General features: G+C 35.6%; 1 protein-coding gene across 1 annotated transcript; it reads right to left on the reverse strand.

Annotated features, from left to right (window-relative positions):
* Window positions 1-144: 144 nt before the first annotated feature.
* Window positions 145-19,601, reverse strand: LOC132267200 (ras-related protein RABH1e). The gene is made up of 6 exons (XM_059768291.1): window positions 19,311-19,601; window positions 2,643-2,713; window positions 2,133-2,221; window positions 1,545-1,656; window positions 943-1,033; window positions 145-753 (listed from the first exon to the last, which is right to left on the reverse strand). Exons 1-6 carry the CDS (start codon window positions 19,425-19,427, stop codon window positions 610-612), a joined length of 624 nt encoding a protein of 207 aa, XP_059624274.1. The 5' UTR covers window positions 19,428-19,601; the 3' UTR covers window positions 145-609.
* Between the last annotated feature and the right edge of the window lie 2,292 nt (window positions 19,602-21,893).

Raw genomic sequence — 21,893 nt, forward strand, 5'->3', positions numbered from 1 at the left:
ACTCTATCAAACTAGTAAAATTAAGGGTTTTCTGCCACATGATTCTGTTTTCATGTTCTACACAACACAAGGTATGGTTATGTAGACAATCCAATTTCAAACTCATAGTTGGCTCTAATGAAATTAAAATAGCTCATATACGAATTGAATTAACTGACAATGGATAACAAACTCGCGCTGCCTATAAATCATCTCTGTTCCTACATTAAGTGTCATCTTCTATTGCAAATAACTTCCTGAATAGAGTTTAGAAATCAAATACAAACATATAAAAAAGAACTCATAAAGAAAATAAAAGTAATTTTCAAAAAAAAGAAAATTATAAAGTGAGAAAACCAAAAAAAATTAAAAAAATAGTAATAGTAACAACAATACCAGAACACTTCTATGAACTACCAATCTCAGTATCTTAAAGCAGACCATTGCCGCCATCTCCTCTCTGGTGACTTGAGTAGCGCGTTGGTACACTAAAGAAAAAGCATCAAAACTGCCGCGATCTTATCTGACACTGGAATTAACAAATTGCAACATCACATTTGCAGGATTTTCATTTGGTGTCCGGTGATTCAAATGCTTTCCTATCTTTTTCTTCCTCCTAAAATACATTCTCTAGCACGCGCAACCTCCTCCCTGCTGCTCTGTTTGGGATGTATGGATGGCAGGTTTCAAATTCACATCAACCATGTCTTCCTGTTTCGTGGAGGAAAGGGTTTCCATTCCCGGCAAGGCAGCAGCAATCTTCCGGAACAGAGGCTGCAATTTTAGATTAGCAAAGAGCAAGCATTTTGCATCAGAATAGGAGGAGATCATTATGTGAGTCATATAAGATCATCATTACAAACTTATTAACTACATCTCTCGGAAATAGCCTACCAAAGGAATTAGTAATTACTACTGGCATCTAACGAGAAAAAAGAAGTATAAAGGACTCGAGGTCTCCACCTTGATATTGAATCCTGCCTTTGCACTGGTTTCGATGAACATGACTCCGGACTCACGAGCCTTGCCATCTCCTTCTTCAATTGAAACTTGTCTGTTTGATCACCAGAACGGCGGCATCAGAAATTCAGAATAAATCTCGAAATAAAAAAATTCGATACGATATTCAGGTATTTATAAATAATTGGTGAATTGTGATGCGTCCCTTCCTATTTATAATAAAAACAAAACTCTTAAAGAACCTGATTTGCTTGATCAATAGCAAAATGCTTAAACTACTTTTTTACTTTTATTTTTTTTGGGGGTGGGGGGTGAAGGCCCAACACTGCCAAGAAATAAGGGAAATAGCTCGAGGAAAAGAAGGAAAATATTGAGTTTCAAAGTTTTAAGCTGCCCAAAAGGGGAACAAATAGAAACTATACGCAGTACTCATGACAATGGCAAAGTATGCATCCCAATGCGATCCAATACAGAAAGCTAAGACAAAACCATCATATTTGGTGATAAAATACAGAGGCATACATAAGTCATAGGTAACTGGTACGTGCTAAAAATTGCCATTCTCAAACAAGAAAATATGTAATTTATCAGTTAATTCCCCCCACCTTTTTTCGACGAGATCAGTCTTATTCCCAACAAGAACAATGATGACATCACTGCCTCGTTCTGTACGTACTTCCTCAATCCACTTGGAAGTGTTCAAAAATGATTGTCGATCTGCATGGTGACAATTGAAAACTACAGGTTTTAATGGATGGCATAAATCGAGGGAAAAAAAAGAGACTACATATGGACGTTTCATAAAATGTGAAATTATATATTAAGACTCGAATTACATGAAAACTTTATATATGCATGTGAGTACCATGTATGTATCATATCGTGCATGCATGTTGTGCATGTAAAAAAAACATGCTAGCACGAGCTTGCACATGTTAATACAGCTTATTCTACTCAAATATAAGAGAAAAATCTAAAGACATAAAAGAATTATGCAAAATGTTTGTCCATTCTCTCTTCAAAATCAGTCTTGATGAACAAAAATAATACCACGGTAAAAAAAAAAAAAAAAAAAAAAAAAATTCTTCCCTTATTTCGTGCATAATGTATTCATACTGACATGAAAATTGGCAAAAATCTAAATTGAAATAATTTGACCAAGATGCCATACTGTAAGATTGATTACTACTCACTTGAAACATCATAGACGATCACCGCAACAGAAGAATCTCTAATGTAGCTTGGAATAAGACTCCTAAATCTCTCTTGCCCGGCAGTATCCCTGTAAATTTAAAAATGTCAAATATTGCATAATAGATATTACATGAACAGAGGATAACAAACACTTAACATATATCTGAGCAAGTTAACTAATAAAGAAAAAAATAGTTTTGCAAAAAGCAACCAGATAATCCACAAGCCCAATGTTCATCACAACTTTTTAAGGCATTATCAAGCTTACAATGAAAAAAGAACAAAACTGTGGACTATTTTTATCTTTTAGAGGAGGATATATATATATTTATTAAAATACAGCAGAAAACACTAAAAGGTTTTCTTATAAATTGTAATAACTGCTTTACTAAATTTTAAGATACATTCGTCAAATTGTTTTATAAAATTTCTACTTCAAAATGTACATGAGGAAGCCCATGGGTGAAAAATCAACTTATTTAGACTAGAAGGAATGGAAGATGTCGTACCAAAGCTGCAACCGAACTGTTCGATCTTCTAGGTACATTGTCTTCGAAAGAAAATCAATTCCAATGGTAGCCTGCAATTCAAATTGCATAAATATAAGCCAAATTAAGCTTCAAATTAATTTGAAAGTTTTAGTGTTTAACTTGAATTAACAAATTTAGAAAAACCATATCATAGAAAGATCAACATGCAAGAGAAAGGGCAGTGCAAGATGCAGAATATGTTGCCAAATAATGGTAGGCAATAGACCAATACATTACGCAATCCATGCCTGCCATCTCTATATTCCACAAGTCCAAGAGTGTGCACATGATCTGATAGGTACAAAAATTCCAAAAATAAAGAAGTAAAACCCATTCTGCATATCATCTATGTATTAGCTACTTTCATGAAGCTTTAACATCTAAAATTGTTTATATTCTACATCAAGATCTTGCCAACTATACGTATTCAAAAGATTGCTATGTCAAGGGTTAATTTAAATAAAAATTCAGTTCTTTTTATTCCCTGATCCAGTATTAATGAGAATATGTTCTTGTGGCAGGAATTGGTAGATGCAATTTTACAAATCCCACCAACGGGTCAGTGGCTTAGAGGTATTAGCCTCTTACCTCCCAAAGGGAGGTCAGATGTTCAAGTCTCAGAAGAGATAAGTGTGTGTACCAACTAGGAAAAAAAAAATTTACAAATCCCATAATTTTAGTTTTAAATATTGTTCTTTGTGCCAAAAGGCAGGAAACATTATCTAGTCCCTAGCAGAAATAACTGCAGAAACTAAAATTTTCACCAAAACCCCTTAACTTTGTAAATCTCCCATATTTCTTTGTGTACAACTTTGCCTTTTTGCTGGATACAATATCTCCCGATTCAAAAAAAAAAAAGCTGCTATAAGAACCTTGTTGGGATTTATATGCCTTGGCATAGCAAATTCTTATTTGGATTAGAATGACATATGTTCCTGACATATCTGAAATATTTATGATTTATATAATTGGTGAATTCAATGTATTATGTTTCGATTCATTATAGAATTGATAGTGTTCACTTGATTACGAGAAATATTATATATGTATGTGATGGCGATCAATAAATGAATATAAATAATAATCATAAATTGTTCATAGTCGGTAATTATGAATGAACTCATTATTAACTAAGACTTGAACTGGATCCGCGTTAAGTTGAGATATATTGCGAGAGCCGTCATATGTAATTGCTCCCTATCACCTTCATGGCATTTGACTCTTAAGTATGAGAGAAGTATAGACTCTTTTATTAATTAGTAATTACTTTGATTTGTTCGGCGGAATTTTCGGAATTCTTAGACTGGCACTTTGGGTAATTATGTAATTAATAGTAGGAGGGTTATATTTTCAATATTTGTATCGTTGCTACTTCTACTTATTTTGTATTGATTATGATTGATCACAAAGTAAATTCGAAGGCCTTCGTGTACTTTTAGGCAAAATGATTTATTATATAATTATTTATTTAAATTATTATTTTTGTCAAACAAATGTTTTATTGTGATTAAGCCGGAAATAATCAAAGGTACTAAATAAATATATTAATTAAGTAGTCGGATTGATGGCTTTATTTATCCGATAACTAATTATGCATAGAGGGGTCAAAGTGCAACATTGATTTAAAGGTTATTTATTATTTAATTGGAGTTCAATTAATTTCTTTTAGTGGAGTAGAAATTAATTTATGAATTAATTGAATTGGGTCCATGGATCGGGCTAATTATTAATTCATTGTAGCCAATAAAATAATAAGCCCAAAGGATTCTCACTCATAACCCAATTTGATATTGGAATTCTATTAGATTTGAGACGTGAATTAGAGATTGAGAAGGATTTTTTGTTTCATTTTCTTATTTTTATGTTGCCTATATATACATGGTCCATTTATATTTTAGGTAAGACTTTTGGAAGAAAAAGAATATATTTTTCTCTCTTTAGAATTTTAGGGTTAGTGCTTATATTTAATGGAGGCTCCCACAAGCCTAGTTTTTCAAGGTTATTCATGGAGGGTTATGGGTGATTCCTAAAGGCAAAACTATTACCAAGAAGATGGAGAAGGAGAAGGCATCTGGCAAAGAGATCTACAATAAGTGAGAACATTCACTTTAGAGGAGAGATATAAGGTTTACTCAAAACTTGATGTAAGTATTCAATCTATTAATTGAATGATACATCATAATTTATTTTTGCATAAAACTTGTCTCTATGTGATGAATCAAGATTTATGTATGAAAATCCCTCAAAAAGTTTTTAAAACTTGCACGTTTTCCAACAGTGGTATCAGAGCATGGTTTGATTCATTACTAGAGATCATGTTTTTATCAAAATCATCATTCATGGATCCAAATTATATATGCATATATACATATATATATATATATTTATTTATTTATTGATGTATGTTGATGTATGATTTAATATGTTGATATATATTAATACATGATGATGATGTATGCATAATTGTGAATGGATGATGATGTTTTTATGGGCCATGGATAAAACTTATAGGTTTAATGTAATTTTATCTTTGGATTAATGTAATTAAAGCTTTAAATTAGCCATTTGAAAGTTCAATGATGTAATTTAATTTTTTCCATTGTATTTCAAGTGTAAATATTTTTTTAAAGCCATGCAATCTTCATCAAGGATGCTATGAAGCTTCAAGAAGGTCCAAGAGGGTTAAATTAGGCTTCAGGAATTTTTTAGAATTTTTCTGAAATTTTTTGAGCCTAATTTAATATTCTGGAATTGTTTTTTAATTTTTCTAGAATTATCGGCGATTTTCCGACAGCCGGAGCGTTGCCGGCGGCGAGGGCAGCGCCGGAGGAGGATTGTATAATCCGGTGCAGCGTAGTACATCGTAGTACCATGCGCCCGGATCCATATCCATTGGATCTAGGGCCCGGATTAGGTGCAGCGCACCTATTATGCATCTGGCGTGTGAGGAGCACGTGCCAGAGTCAACAAGCTTGCTGACGTGTGAGGAGCACGCGCCAGACCAAGCCATCTTTTTCCATGGGCGTGCAGGCGTGTGGAGGTGCATGCCTGCGCGTGCCACGCACTGCAGCGCCTCCCAGGCGCGTGCCAACGCGTGCCACGCGTTGCTGCACTCCCCAGGCGCTTGCCAATGCGTATGGGGTCCTCCGGGCGCGTTCCAAGGGCTGTTTTGCTTCCCTAGCGCGTTCCAACTCCCTACAGGTGTTTTCAAGCCGTTGGTGGACGCCCGTATAGCAAGAATAGTATTTAAATGTTAAAAGCTGATTCCATTGGCTATTTTATTTGTTTTTGTCTGTTGTTTAATTATTTATGTTATGCATGGAATAATTAATTGCTAATTATTATTGTTCATGCATTGGATCCATATTTTTTTTATCTAAATGACTTGATTTATATTAATTAAATTATGAAAATTAATTTGATTTGATTACTAATTAATTAGAGGACATTTATTGGGAAACGAAAAATTATTTTTGTAAATTATTTTTAAAGTGTGCCTCAAATTAAATATTAGTGGATCATTTAAAAGTTCAAATATTTTCTAAATTTAATTGGATTAAAATCAAGGCATTTTGCATGCATTAAATCATGAATTGAAAACCCTAATTATAAATAATTAAAAATTGAGTGGGAGCGGGAATTTTTATACATTACCCCATGGCCTTCGTTATTATAACCATTATAATTAGATATTCAAAAATAAGGCACCACGTATAATTTGAAGAGTCTAAAAATTACAAGAATGGTTGTCTCATGAAAATAAAAATCTTAAATGTTCATTATAATTAGATCTTTAAAAATAAGGCCTCATGCATGATTTAAAAAGTTTAGATTATAATGACAATATATTTAGTGTTTTATTTTTCATTGGAGCATTAATAACATTATACACTCAATTTAATATCAATAGTGTTAGCTCCCCAACGAAGTGGTCTACACTAGGTGATTTTAAAAAGGCTAAACAGAATCGGGAATCATTTCATATATATAGACAAGGCATTGTCTTAAGAGATATGGAAATGATAGGATTTGCCTGCCAATAGCAATAATGAACTTCGTCAACCGAATAAGTTATTGGCGTATTGGTTATCCGATTATTCATGCGCAGTGGTTAAGGGACCCACAGATATTTTAATGGAAGTGCTCACCTAATAGCAAATGAATCTCAGCAATAGTAATAATGAACTCCTCTATCAGGATAAGTTATTGACATATTGATTGTGTAATTTATTATGCTACGAAGTTGAGGGACCCACATTAATTAATAGGGATTGTTCACCAATAGTGATAATGAACTCTTATTCTATTGAGTTTTATTATATTATGTGGTTGACAAACTCATTTTAATTTTAAATATGCATGATAATGTTAAATAATTCACCTTATGTATTGTATTAATGCATTTATATTCAGATTATTTATGTTTAATCCATTTTTATCTGCTTGCTTACATATTCAATGTAATTGGACCTCATTTATACAAACTGAAAAAGGAACTTAGGTATTTTACTCACAACGTAAGGGTACAAAATGTATTTACTACTCCCATACCTAATTCCTTTTTACTTTAAGATACCCAAGATAACTTTAATTCTTTTAGTAAGTGAAATAAGGCAAATAATATGGTTCGGTGCTACATTTCTAGAGTTTATCTCGAATACGCTCTAAAGTTAATATTTGCATTATTTTTTTTTTTTTTTTTCAAACATCGTATTAAATGTCAATGAGATGTTTTGGTGAGATTAGATAGAATGTATGCTTTAGTACTGTGTCAGACTTGAATACCATTGAGATAGCCTAAGAAACTCTACTAAAAGATTAAATTTTGGAAAATGATTATTTATTATTTAAAAATTGAACTGGAGGTCAATGGGGCTGACTTGGGTGTTAAGTTTCAAGTTGACATAATTATTGCCTTGTTACCAAACTCGTTCAACTCTTTTAAAGTGAACTAAATAAGAACCAGTTTGAGTTCACACTCGCTGATATTCTTATAGAATTTGTAACATATAAAGGAATAAACAAAAGTATGGGCGTTCCTATCAATCTAACCTAGTCTATACCATCTTCTTCTAGGCCCAAGTGGAAGGGCAAAAGAAAGAAGAAGGATGATAATAGGACTAGGCTAACACAAAATATGGGTATCCAAAAGGTTAAGGGAATAAGGCAGTGTATGTTGAGGGCGAAGGAAACTGTTTCTTTTACAGCCAACTAAGACACTCAAGGACAAACTGTCTAAGCAACGACGTGGCATAGAAAAATGTATACTTAATCATTGAGCCATGTTATGTGGTTGTATCTATTAATTCCTGATGGATAGATTCTGGAGTCACTAAACATGTTTGCAATTTGCAAGGATTTCAAGAATCCAGAAGTCTTGATGATATGGATATATACATATATATTTGTCTTTTGACCTAATGCCAAAGTTGTAACTAAATCAGTGGGAGTATTATTTCTGAAATTAGAGAGTATGAGGATATTAGTATTAGATAACTATCTATATGCATAGATGTTAGACGCAATCTCATTCTTATTTCACTTTTAGTTTATAAAAACTGTATTGTTACTTTTGATAAAACTGATTTTATAAAATTAAATAGATGTGCGATTGCTGCATTAAAAGATGGTTAATATACTATAACCGCAAGCTCTTAATATTTGCATGATGTAAAAACTAATGTTGCATCTTCTAGATTGAATGTTAAGAGAATATTTGTTACTTCTAACTCATTGTATTTTTAGTGTCTATTATTAGATTATAATCAGTTAAAATGCGATTCAAATATTGGTCAAAGAAGGTTTATTACTCAGTGAGGCAGGGGAGCCTAAACCAACTTATGAATCTTGTATTGAATGATAGATAACTTTAAGGGCTTTAATCAGCCAAATAAAATAGACATAAAGAACAATTGGAGTAGGTACACACAGACATGTGTGGTCTTATGAACATCCAAACAAAACTACTCAGTTTTGGATACATTTACTTGATGTGACACAAGTTTTAAACTTTTGGTATATTCCGAGAGTGACAGGACTGACGTGGAGCACATATTAGGTAAACTTATCAAAACATTTCGATCTGATCATGGATATGAGTATTTCTTGGGATAATGCAAAGACTATATGGTCAATGAGAGTGTAGTGTACCAGTTTTTCGCAATTGACGCTCAATCAATTGAGGTGTCAAATAGGAATAACATAATTCTGCTTAACATAGTTAGATTTATGACCAGTTATGCTACATTATCTCTTTCATTTTAGAGTTTAGCCTTGACGATATCAATGCACATTATGAACTGCATTCCATCTTAATATGTCTTAAGGATATCTTTTGAGCTGTATTTTTTTACTAAATCTTAGTTTGAATCACATGCACATATGGGGTAGTCTTGCACATGTGCACTTGATATAGACAAGTAAGTTGGAAGCAGATCATAGGCATGCTTGATTTGATGATTACTCTAAAGGTACTGGGATGGATTATTTTATGATCTCAATGTTAAAAGTTAATTATGTACACTTATTGTTTATAGGAGGATCATATTATGAATCACATACCTAGCGGCATAATGTTAGAGAATTTGGTATAAGTATCAGTTGTACCACAAATGAACACACTTATTATAGAGATTAAGAATTATATATAAATTCACTATTAATGCGTCGGCATCATTTAGTACACAGATTTCTGCATCGGTATATTGATGTAGTGGGAGGATTATCATCCAATCCGACAGAATCATGTTTTTATTTTTTAGGTGAGACCTTTCTGGACATCTCTGGACACGGAAGCGTGAACCGATATGGATACAAATTGTTTTGGTAAGTTACTATGAAATCAGAGTTAGAATCTATGTATTCTAATAAAATCTGGGATCTTGTAGAACTTTCTAGTAGGGTGATACCTATGGAAGGCAAGTTAATTTACAAAAGGATACCAGAAGATTTCTTAGTGAATGAACCATATGTGTACAGGGTAATGTCATTATTTTTCTAATTCTATATATTGTTGATATCCTACTCATTTATAATGACGTTGAAGCTTTATCATCATTAAAGAGGTAGTAGTTCAATTATTTTGAAATGATAGATCTTCAAGATGTAAGCTATATTCCTAGGATCAAGCTTTTGCAAGATCAAGTTAAAAGAAAAATAGGCTTATCTTAATAATCCTACATTGATAAAATTTTGACTAAATTTGGTATGCAATACTCAAAGAATGAGTTCTTGCGTTATTGACATGAATTGCTCTCTCTAGTAAGTAGTTTTTCAAGACTAGCAGAGGAGATTGAGCAAATGAGACTGAAATAATATGCTTCGGCATATGGGAGTCTCATATATGCCATGGTTTATACCAAACAGGACATCCGCTAAATAATAGGGATAGTCAGTAGATATCAGTCCAATCCTGGACTTGATAACTGGTTTGTTGTGAAAAATATCATAGAGTACCTTAGGAAAACCAGTGATCTCATGCTCATTTATGGATGTGATGATATGGTCCCAGTCAGGTTTGCTGATTCTGATTTTAAATCAAGTATAGATACTATAAGGTCCATGATTTAGTGTATGTTCGTTCAATGGAAGGAAAATCAGTAAGTAGATTGTTAAGTAGATTTCAACTGCTGACTCAAACCTGAAGGTGGAATACATTGCAGCCTTAAAGGCAGCAAAGGAAGCCTTTTGGTTTGATCTCACTGATTTAGAAGTTGTGGAGCATATTAGCCTGCCTATCGGGTTATATTGCGATAATAGTGCAGAAGTAGTCCAAACCAATAACCCAAGGTTCCATAGAGGAACAAGGTACACTGAGAGGAAGTATCATGTCCTATATGATATTGCCCGGCAAAAAAATGTACTCGTGGTTAGAACATTGTATTGAAACACAACTTTGTTGATCCATTAACAAAGGTGTCATCGATCAATAGTTTTGATCGTCACCTAGATAACATTGGAGTTAAATGCAATTCAAATTGGCTATGAGGACAAGTGGGAGCTATTGGGATTTATATGCCCTGGCATAGCAAATTCCTATTTGGATTAGAATGATATATGTTCCTGACATATCTGAAATATTTATGATTTATATAATTGGTGAATTCAATATATTATGTTTTGATTCATTATGGAATTGATAGTGTCCACTTAATTACAAGAAATATTTATATATGTATGTGATGGCGATCAATACATGAATATAAATAGTAATCATAAATTGTTCATAGTCAGTAATTATGGATGAACTCATTATTAACTAAGATTTGAACTGGATCCGCGTTAGGTTGAGATATATTGCGAGAGCTGCCGTATGCAATTGCTCCCTATCACCATCATAGCATTTTACTCTTAAGCATGAGAGAAGTATAGACTCTTTTATTAATTAGTAATTACTTTGATTTGTTCGGCGAAATCTTCGGAATCCTTAGACCAATACTTTGGGTAATTTTGTAATTAATAGTTAGAAGGTTATATTTTTAATATTTGTATTATTGCTACTTGTATTTATTTTGTATTGATTATAGTTGATCACAAAGTAAATTCGAAGGCCTTCGTGTGTTTTTAGACAAAATGATTTATTATATATTTATTTATTTAAATTATTATTTTTGTCAAACAAATGTTTTATTGTGATCAAGCCGGAAATAATCAAAGGTACTAAAATAAATATATTAATTGAGTAGTCGGATTGATGGCTTTATTTATCCGATAACTAATTATGCATAGAGGGTCAAAGTGAAACATTGACTTAGAGATTATTTAATATTTTATTGGAGTTCAATTAATTTCTTTTCGTGGAGTAGAAATTAATTTATGAATTAATTGAATTGGGTCCATGGATCGGGTCAATTATTAATTCATTGTAGCCAATAAAATAATAAGTCCAAAGGATTCTCACTCATAACCCAATTTGATATTGGAATCTTATTAGATTTGAGACATGTGAATTAGAGATTGAGAACGATTTATTGTTTCCTTTTCTTATCTTTATGTTGCCTATATATACATGGTCCATGTATATTTTAGGTGAGACTTTTGAAAGAAAAATGAATATATTTTTCTCTCTCTAGAATTTTAGGTTAGTGTTCTCGTCTAATAGAGGCTCCCATAAGTCTAGTTTTCCAAGGTCATTCACGGAGGCTTATGGGTAATTCCTAAAGGCAAAACTATTACTGATGGATGTATAATTTAAATATCCATGATTAAATAAAGATTGCTAAATTAACGCACGATCTCATAAGATTAAGATAGGTTCTACAGATTACGATAAGGATTAAAGATTATGATAAGGATTAAATCTACGATAAGGTAACTCTACGTGACATCCTGACCTAAGCCCTATAAAGAAGGCGGGCTAATCAACGTTTTGAGGTACGCAAAAAACCCTAACTGAAGTTCTTGATTTCTCCTAAGAGATTAGTTCGCATACTGACTTGTTCGTCGGAGCCTACTCGACCGGTAACACACCGGTGCTTGTAGGATCACTTTTTCTTCTCTCTGTTCAGGAAGTCAGATCAGATCCGGGTTGCATAGAATCCATCATCAACAGTTGGCGCCGTATGTGGGAACGATTTTAGTTCTCTAAACAAAGCATGGTTCGATTGCGATCTGGTCTGGCTGCTAGCGAGGATGAAGCGTTGCAAACTTCTGTTCAAGGGGACTTAACGAGGCAAACCCCCATCATCCCAAACGATCAGGAATGCGTCGCAGCGTTGGAACAACAGGTTCAAACCTTACATGAAGGAATGAACTAGTTAGTCCAGCAAAATGCGACGATTTTGCAACGCTTAGCCGCCCCCAACGAGGAGAGAAACAGTGAAGTACCAAACAATGATTCCCTTAGGGTTAACAACGATGTTGAGTTTAGTCAAATAAGGGGTTAACAGAGGAGCCATCACCATTGGTCTCCTGAGCGGAATACCACCAGGCTCCGTGGAGATACTTCTAGTTATGTTGGTGACAAGACGGAGGACGTCACTTATTTCGATCAAGAGATGGAGGATCTGAAAGCTAGGGTTGAAGACGTCATGCAAGCGATGAAAGGGAAGGGCCAGGCCGCAGTGAACGATATGGTACAGAAGACCAACCTAGCTTTTAGCCCAGCTGTTATGAGTTGTCCTCTACCTAGCAAATTCAAGATGCCAACTCTTGAGAGCTTCGATGGGACACGAGATCCTCTCGACCATTTGGAGACCTACAAAGCTCTTATGTATTTGCAAGCCGTACCAGACGAGATTATGTGCAGGGCTTTCCCTACCACACTAAAGGGTTGGGCTCGTCCCTGGTTCAATAAATTAAAACCAGGCTCCATTGAAAACTTTGAAGAGTTGAGCAAACAATTCATAGGACACTTCATCGCTGGATAGAAGCATAGGAGACCAACAACACATTTATTAAATATGAAGTAGCAGAAGGGAGAGCCTCTTCGTGGTTATATAAGTCGCTTTAACACTGAAATGCCGCAGGTAGAAGAGGTGGATGACAAAGTTGCCCTCACAGCCTTTATGGGAGGACTACAGACCTCTAAGTTCCTGTTTTCCCTGTTAAAAGAAGCCCTTACGAGCATGACAGAGTTAATGGTTAGAGCACGAAAGTACATAAACGCTGAGGATGCTATGACTGCACGAAAAAGCAAGGATGGTGAAGATAAGAGGTCGGATAAAAAGAGGCCAGCACCTAGCACTAGGAAGGAAAGGGAATCGAAGTATAAGAAATTCTTAAACACCCAGGCTGACAGATCGTCTCGCCGTCCAGTGAGCCCAGGCAGGTATAATAACTACACCCCTTAAATACATCAGTAGAGCAGGTCTTTCTGCAGATTTAAGATGACGCGTCATTGAAATGGCCGCCAAAGCTAAAAGCTGATCCAGCAAAAAGGTCTCGAGATAAATACTGTAAGTTCCACTGGGACCATGGACATAACACAAAAGATTGTTTCGACCTTAAAAACCAGATCGAGAACCTTGTTCGTAAGGGTCATTTACGCAAATTCACGACTGGAAATGGAAAAGAAGGCTCCAACCCAACCCGAGAGGGCCGAGATGATCGCCTTCCTCAACACTAACCAATGGGTGAGATCAAAGTTATATCGGGTGGCTTCGCTGGTGGTAGAGAAACGAGTTCGGCTCGGAGGGCACATGCCAGGAGAATTCAGAATTTTTCAGAGGTGAATGAAGTTGGAGTGACAAGTCCTCCAACGAAATTACTGCAAGTTGAAGAGCCGGTTATAACCTTTTCCGAAGAAGATGATAAGGGAATTCACCAGCCCCATGATGACCTTCTGGTAGTTTCCATGGTCGTCGCTAATTTCACTGTGTGACGAATACTGATAGACAATGGTAGCTCGGCTGACATACTATTTCTCGAGGTGTACGACAAATTAAAAATCGGCCGAGAGAAGCTCCGACCCATGAAGTCACTACTGGTGGGATTTTCAGGTGACAAAGTATATCCACTGGGGGCAGTTACCCTTCCAGTCACTGCAGGAGCCAATCCAAAGCAGGTCACTGTAATGTTAGACTTTCTAGTGGTGGACTGCCCATCATCATACAACATTATCCTGGGGAGGACAACATTGAATGCCATAAAAACAATCACTTCCACTTACCATGTCCTGATGCATTTCCCAATCGATATGGTATGGGAGAGCTAAAAGGGGACTAAACAATGGCTCGAAAATGTTATGTCGCCTCTCTCAGAAAAACAAAATCACAAGAGGCACTTATGATTGAAGAGTTGGAAGGCAGAGATAGGCAAGACTTTCATAGAGCGGAACCTACAGAGGAGTTAGAAGAAGTCATCCTTGGTGATGGTGAGCCAGAGAAGAAAGTGAGTATAGGTGCCTACCTTTCTTTCGTGTGCTAAGGAAGGCTTTTAAATGGACCCCAGAGTGTGAACTGGCATTCAAAGAACTAAAGCAATACCTTAGTTCTCCCCCACTACTGTCTCGAACCATACTGGGAGAGGAACTATACATATACCTTGCGGTCTCCACGACAGCTGTCAGTTCAGCTCTGATACGAGAAGAAGAAGGGGTCTAAAGGCCAGTGTACTTCGTGAGCAGAGCATTCAAAGGGTGTAGAGGAAAGATATCCAAGGATGGAATAGCAAGCTTTTGCTTTAATTGTGTCCGCCAGGAAACTTAGACCATACTTTCAAGCGTATATGATAGTGGTGCTAACAGATCAACCCCTCCGACGGGTCCTACACAAGCCAGAGAGCTCTGGTCGACTGATGAAGTGGTCAGTAGAGTTAGGAGAGTTTGACATTCAGTACAAGCCAAGAATAGCAGTAAAGGCCCAGGTGTTGGCTGATTTCTTAGCTGAGCCTACCAGGTTCAAGCGAGTAGATAGGCCCAGAAGTAGTCTAGAACTTATTCGTGGATGGGTCATCTAATGTTCAGGCTAGTGGAGCTGGGCTTATTCTTGTCTCCCCAGAGGGAGAAAGTATATAGTACATACTTCGGTTTGGTTTCAAAGCAACCAATAATGAGGCAGAATACGAAGCCTTGATAGCAGGATTAAATGTGGCAAATGCCCTAGGGGTTGAGCAATTAAAGGTGTACACCAACTCTTAGCTGGTCGTTGGACAAGTTCGAGCGGACTATGAGGCAAGGGACGAGAAGATGAAGAGTTGCCTACAGAAGGTGGAGGAATTAAAGAATCACTTTCAGATTCTCAATTCATCAAATACTACGAGAAGAGAACGGGAAAACAGACACCTTAGCCCGACTAGCTACTGCATTGGAACCTGAGATCAATAAGACTATACCACTGGAATATTTGGACGAACCATTTACATCTCATGAAAGACAAATTGAAGTGCAACAAGTGATATTGAGTATGGAATGGGCAGATCCTATCATCAGATATACCAAGGATGGGGTGCTACCAACAGATCGAGCAGAAGCTCGAAAGGTTAAGATGCTGGTGGCTAGGTATACGCTTATCAAAGGGGTACTTTATAAGAGAAACTTCTCTATGCAGTAATTACGATGCGTTTCTAGCGAGGAAGCTGACTATATTTTGAGGGAGATCTACCTATGAAATTGTGGAAACCATGCTGGGGGTAGGTCACTTGCCAACAAGGCCATCCGATAAGGATACTATTGGCCTACTATGCAGAAAGATGCACTTGACTTCATTAAAGAGTGCGACAAGTGTCAACGATTTGCCAACATCCTGAGATAACCATCAGAGGAGTTGACTCCCATGTCAGGACCATAGCCATTTGCTCAATGGGGAATGGACTTAATTGGCCCTCTCGTCAAGGGCAAGGGCAGATTAAGTATGCCATTGTTATGATTGATTACTTCACTAAATGGGTAGAAGTTGAGCCTCTGGCCAAGATTACAGAGAATAATATAAAGAACTTCATGTGGAAGTCAATAGTTTACAGATTTGGGATTCCTAGAGTGATTGTCACTGACAATACAAAACAGTTCGACAACTCTCACTTTAAAAAATTTTGTTCCAAGCTCGGGATTCAAATTCATTTCTCATTGCCAGGACATCCCCAGGCGAATGGACAGGCCGAAGTTACTAACAGAACAATCCTTCAGATAATCAAGACTCGACTCGATGCTTCAAAGGGACTATGGCCTCTGAGCAACTGCCGAGTGTACTATGGGCTTACCGTACTACTGTAAGGACTCCCACAGGGGAAACCCTTTTTCTTTTAGCGTTTGGAAGTGAGGCAGTAGTCCCTGTAGAGATTGGCCTAACAAGCTTTAGGACGGAGTACTACGAGCCCAAGCAGAATGAAAGGAGTTGGAAGCAAACTTAGACCTGACCGAAGAAATGAGAGACCAAGCCTAGATTAGGATGACTGCCTATCAATAGAAGGTTTCCAAGTATTACAATGCTTGGGTCAAGCCTAGGAGGTTCTCAGTAGGATATTTAGTACTTCGCAAAGCAACTCAAGCAACCAAGGATTCAACATTAGGGAAACTGGGTCCCAAATGGGAAGGGCCTTACAAAGTTACGCGATGTCAGCAACCAGGAACATACTGGTTGGAGGACTTAGAGGGAAAGCCACTACCACACCCATGGAATGTTGAGCATCTGAAGAAATATTATCAATATTCATGTTAAAGGGTGAGCTGGGTGAAGCTCATAGTAATCTACTTCCCTTATTAAAGGGTGAGCTGGGTGACAACATAGTAATCTACTTCCCTTGTTAAAGGGTGAGCTGGGTGAAGCTCATAATAATCTACTTCCCATGTTAAAGGGTCAGCTGGGTGACGCTCATAGTAATCTACTTCCCTTCTAAAGAGTGAGTTGGGTGAAGCTCATAGTAATCTACTTCCCATGTTAAAGGGTGAATTGGGTGACGCTCATAATAATCTACTTCCCTTGTTAAAGGGTGATTTGGGTGAAGCTCATAGTAATCTACTTCCCCTGTTAAAGGGTGAGCTAGGTGAAACTCATAGTAATCTACTTCCCCTGTAAAAGGGTGAGCTGAGTGAAGCTCGTATTCATCTACTTACCTTATTACGAGCTGTGTGAAACTCGTCTTAATCTACTTTCCTTATTAAAGGGACGAGCCGACTAAAGATGTTAATAGGATGAAGTATTAAATTACATAATGCGACAATCGAAATAGCAAAACATAACTGTCCATCCTACTCATGAACCCTACAAATATAAATGGAAACTAATTGCAACAACAAATAATAGTAGGCTGCCAACGTGGCAGCTTGCCAAATAACTGTTAGGCTGCTAGCGTGGTAGCTTGCCAAATAACGGTAGGCTGCCAGCATGGCAGCTTGCCACATAACGGTAGGCTGCCAGCAAGACAGCTTGCCAAATAACTATAGGCTGCCAGCATGCCAGCATGACAGCTTGCCAAATAACGGTAGGCTGCCAGTATGGCAGCTTGCCATATAACGGTAGGCTGCCAGCATGGCAGCTTGCCAAATAACGGTACTACCAGCATGGCAGCTTGCCAGATAACGGTAGGCTGCCAGCATGGCAGCTTGCCACATATACGAGCTGCCAATGTGGCACTACGATAAATATACGAGCTTGCCAATATACGACGAATATACGAGCTTGCCAATATACGACGAATATACGAGCTTGCCAATATACGAGCTTGCCACATATACGAGCTGCCAATGTGGCACTACGACCCCCGACTGTATTCGCGAAGTGGCAATATAGGTCAGGCTAATGGACAAGGCTTTACAATTCTAACTATATATTATTATGTAATATTTTGGAATTAACGTTCTGGTGGTTTGATAAGCAATCCTCCGAAACGGGGGGCAACTGATGGATGTATAATTTAAATATCCATGATTAAGGGAAGATTGCTAAATCAATGCACTATCTCATAAGATTGAGTTAGAATCTATAGATTACGATAAGGATTAAATCTACGATAAGGTAACTCTACGTGACATTCTGACCTAAGCCCTATAAAGAAGGTGGGCTAATCAACGTTTTGAGGTACGCAAAAAACCCTAACTGAAGTTCTTGATTTCTCCTAATAGATTACTTCGCATACTGACTTGTTCGTCGGAGCCTACTCCACCAGTAACACACCGGTGCTTGTAGAATTACTTTTTCTTCTCTCTGTTCAGGAAGTCAGATCAAATTCGGGTTGCGCAGAATCCATCATCAACAATTACCAAGAAGATGGAGAAGGAGAAGACATCTAGCACCGGTGTGTTACTCAAAGGAGAGATATAAGGATTACTCAAACTTTGATGTAAGTATTCAATCTATTAATTAAATGATATATCATATTTTATTTTTGTATAAAACTTGTCTCAATGTGATGAATCAAGATTTATGTACGAAAGTCCCTTAAATCTTTTTTAAAACTTGCACACTTCCCAATAAACCTAGCAGCCAGAAAACCTACCACCAACTCCCAAAACCTGACTACTTTTTGAAATTGAAGGTGAAAAGGAGGAAAACAGGGGAAGAAGCAAGAAGAACATTCACCAGGTCCAAGGCCACCACAGTTGCCGGCATTGGCTACCGTCAGAATCGCCCACAACCTTCATTGTTGCCTTTTTTTCTCTCCTATTTATATGTATAACACTATGAATTACTATATTCCTCATCACCTCCTCTAGTTCTTCAAATGACCAGCCAAGAAGGAAAGAAAGTAAAACTGTAATTCTAATATTTAAAGTTCTGTTTCTGACTCCAAATATGGTAGAAGTATACTCAGATTCAACTATAATTTAACATAATTAGGTTTAAGTTTTTGCCAATAAAATTTGAAAATGACACAAAACAGCTTAAAAATTCAGATCCATCAAAAGCTAGTATTTGCAACACAGCCAAAATTTTCCAAAACACACTAATCTAATAATTAATCACATAATTACATAAAAACAGATAAATTGACTCTCTTCAAGGAGAAGCATCTTCAAATACAAGACAAGCAAGTTCTCGCGAACACACAACCAAATTCAAGAAAAAAACAGTATTGATCCACGTGAATTTCTTCGTAACATTATCAAATTCTTATCTCAAACCCTAATTCCTGAATATAAACGTAATAATCTGATCAAATCTCATTGAAAAACGAACACACACCTCAAGACACCAAATCTGACGAGAATTACGTCAAAATTTTCACAAAATGGACAGAAATGAAAAGGAAAAAAAGAAAAACACGAGAAATTACCTGATATGTGGTATCGAATTTGTCGTACATGAAGCGAGTGATTATGCTGGTTTTGCCTACGGATTGATCGCCCAAGAAGACCAGCTTGTATTTGGCGAGAGGTGAGACAACCGCCATCGAATTGAGTTCTCAATCTCTGTGTGGTGTTGAGACGAGAACAGACGACGAGAACAGATCTGAATCTGAATCTGAATCTGCGTTTTCTCAAAATGTAGAGAGAGAAAGAGAAAAATTTAAAGAAAGAGAATTTCAGAGGAGAGAGAAAGTGGAAGGAAACAACGAAAACGCTGCTCTAATTTCAATCAATTTATAATATATATGGGAGAAGAAACCGCCAACCCAACGACGAGGACGGCAGGTCAAAATCTTTGAAATTGAATGTGGACAATTTTGCCCCTGTTTTTAACTAGAATAACGTTCATGTTCTTTGTATGAGTGTTTGGGATGACGTATTACATGCCCTCATGAAGCTGCAGCATTTGGTTGGAGAAGAATTTTCAATCATCCTCACCATTTTCATTCTTCCTTAATTTATATAAATCAGATTTGCCGCATAAATTTTATTTTTCAACTTTTTTTTAAATACATCTCATATCTTTTATAATATTTGAAAATTTAAAATTATTTTAAATAACTTCTATTAATTTTAATAAACATCTCTATCTTTCAACTTTCTTTATATATATATATATATATATATATATATATATATATATATGTCCATACCACCTAAGTCTATTTTTTCTTTTTAATATTAAAACAAACACACACTTTTGCCCACGTCTTCTTGAAAAATTATTCTTTGCAACCGTTGAAACACTGTTATGATGTATAACGTAAGACTACAAATACTCAACCAGAGTGCATATATGAGCTTTTTGATTTTATTGTAAGTCCACTTTACTTTGGTAAAATGTGTTTGTAGTCGTCTATTACACCACGTCATCGTTGCAACGATTTTAATGAATAATTTCTCATGTCCGAGCTCTCAAGCCCTTATCATCATCTTTGAGGATGGATATGCATGCTGCTGGACTGGAGACCCTTTGATAATTTCTGTTATTTTGTTACCAATAAAAACTACTTCTTTTTCTAATTAGGAACTTTGCCTCTTCGAATATCTTATGTTGTCCTTTTTAATATCTTCATTTTCGCTGCATGACTTTATTAATTTGTTTCTTTTCTTTTTCTTTTTTAACCCATACCCTGCCCCATCATATAAAATAGTTGGCCTAGTAACTGTTTTAAATAAGAAAAAAAAAAAAAAATTCTTTAGATTTGTTTGTTATTCTTTCTTTCTTTCTTCTTCTTCTTTTTTTTTTTTTGCATAAAATACTTGTGGTTTGTATTAGTTTTGTCCAATTTGTTCCAATTTTCTACTAATGATCCAAATATTAACTTTTGATAACCCTCTATGTTATTAATATTTAGCTCTTTATTAGATTGCGTTTCATATTCAGTTTTAATCCTATTAATTTCTAAACCTTTTAATTCTAATGCATTTATCTGAATTCTAAGTTTGAAAAATAAATGAATATACTAATGTTACCTTTTAAAGAGTAGATTGAATCTCTAATTTACCCTTGATAAGGCAACATCAGTATCAATATAACTATTATATAAGGTAGATTAAATCTTATTTTCCTCTCCACAAAAATAAAGAAAAATACATTTTTTTTAAAATTTTTTTTAACAGAAATAAAGAAAAATACTATAATAAGAGTACATTTTGAATACATTGCCACTGTAAATGCATATTCAGCTCACATTTTATTTAATATTTAAATGCATTTTTGATATTTTTAGGATTTCTGAACTGAAAATCAAAACGTTCTACACAAATTTGTTTGGTGGACAATTTTTGAAAAAAAATTAAATTTAAAGTGTTTTATGATTTCTTGAGAATTATTTAAAAAAATTAAACTAAATAGATCTTATATCTCTTTGAATCTGAAGGATCCACACGTGAAATAGAACGATGGTAGCGCCCACAACCATTTCAACTTCGGACTATCTGAATTCGCAGAATCTATTATGACCTTTTGCACAAAATGGTCATCAAAGAGTCGTGATAAAAAAAAATTCTTCAAACTCGAGCCATATTTTCTAGTGTAAATACCAATTTCTTTCCCAAAATAAAATTTTTTTTTAAAAAATTTGCAATAGTTGTGATCCAGTAAAGTATAAGGATGTCAACTATGTGATAGTACATGTCGTCATACGAATTGAATACACTTAGATTTATAATCTGGCATTCTTATTACTGTTGCAACAAAAAAAAAAAAAAATTTGATTAGAACGACGGTGGTCTTCACATTAACCTTTACCCACGTCAAAATAATTTGTTTGATAGACTCCCTATCACGATTTTAGAAAGAAAATAGGACGAAGCCAATGAAAATTTATAAAATAATAATTTGATTATTATTTATGATTTGATAATTAAAATAAGACGTATCAATTTATTATTGGTAACGGTGAGTATGTTGTAAATTCTCATCAATGATGATCTAAATATTGTCCATATTTTAATACAAGAAAGGGAGATGATATTTTTACTCTACTTTTTAACATTTGCACTAC

The sequence above is a fragment of the Cornus florida genome, unplaced genomic scaffold (genome assembly GCF_030987335.1).
Source record: "Cornus florida cultivar Cherokee Brave unplaced genomic scaffold, ASM3098733v1 CherokeeBrave_3.0.0_Hap2_Chr07, whole genome shotgun sequence".
NCBI lineage: Eukaryota > Viridiplantae > Streptophyta > Magnoliopsida > Cornales > Cornaceae > Cornus > Cornus florida.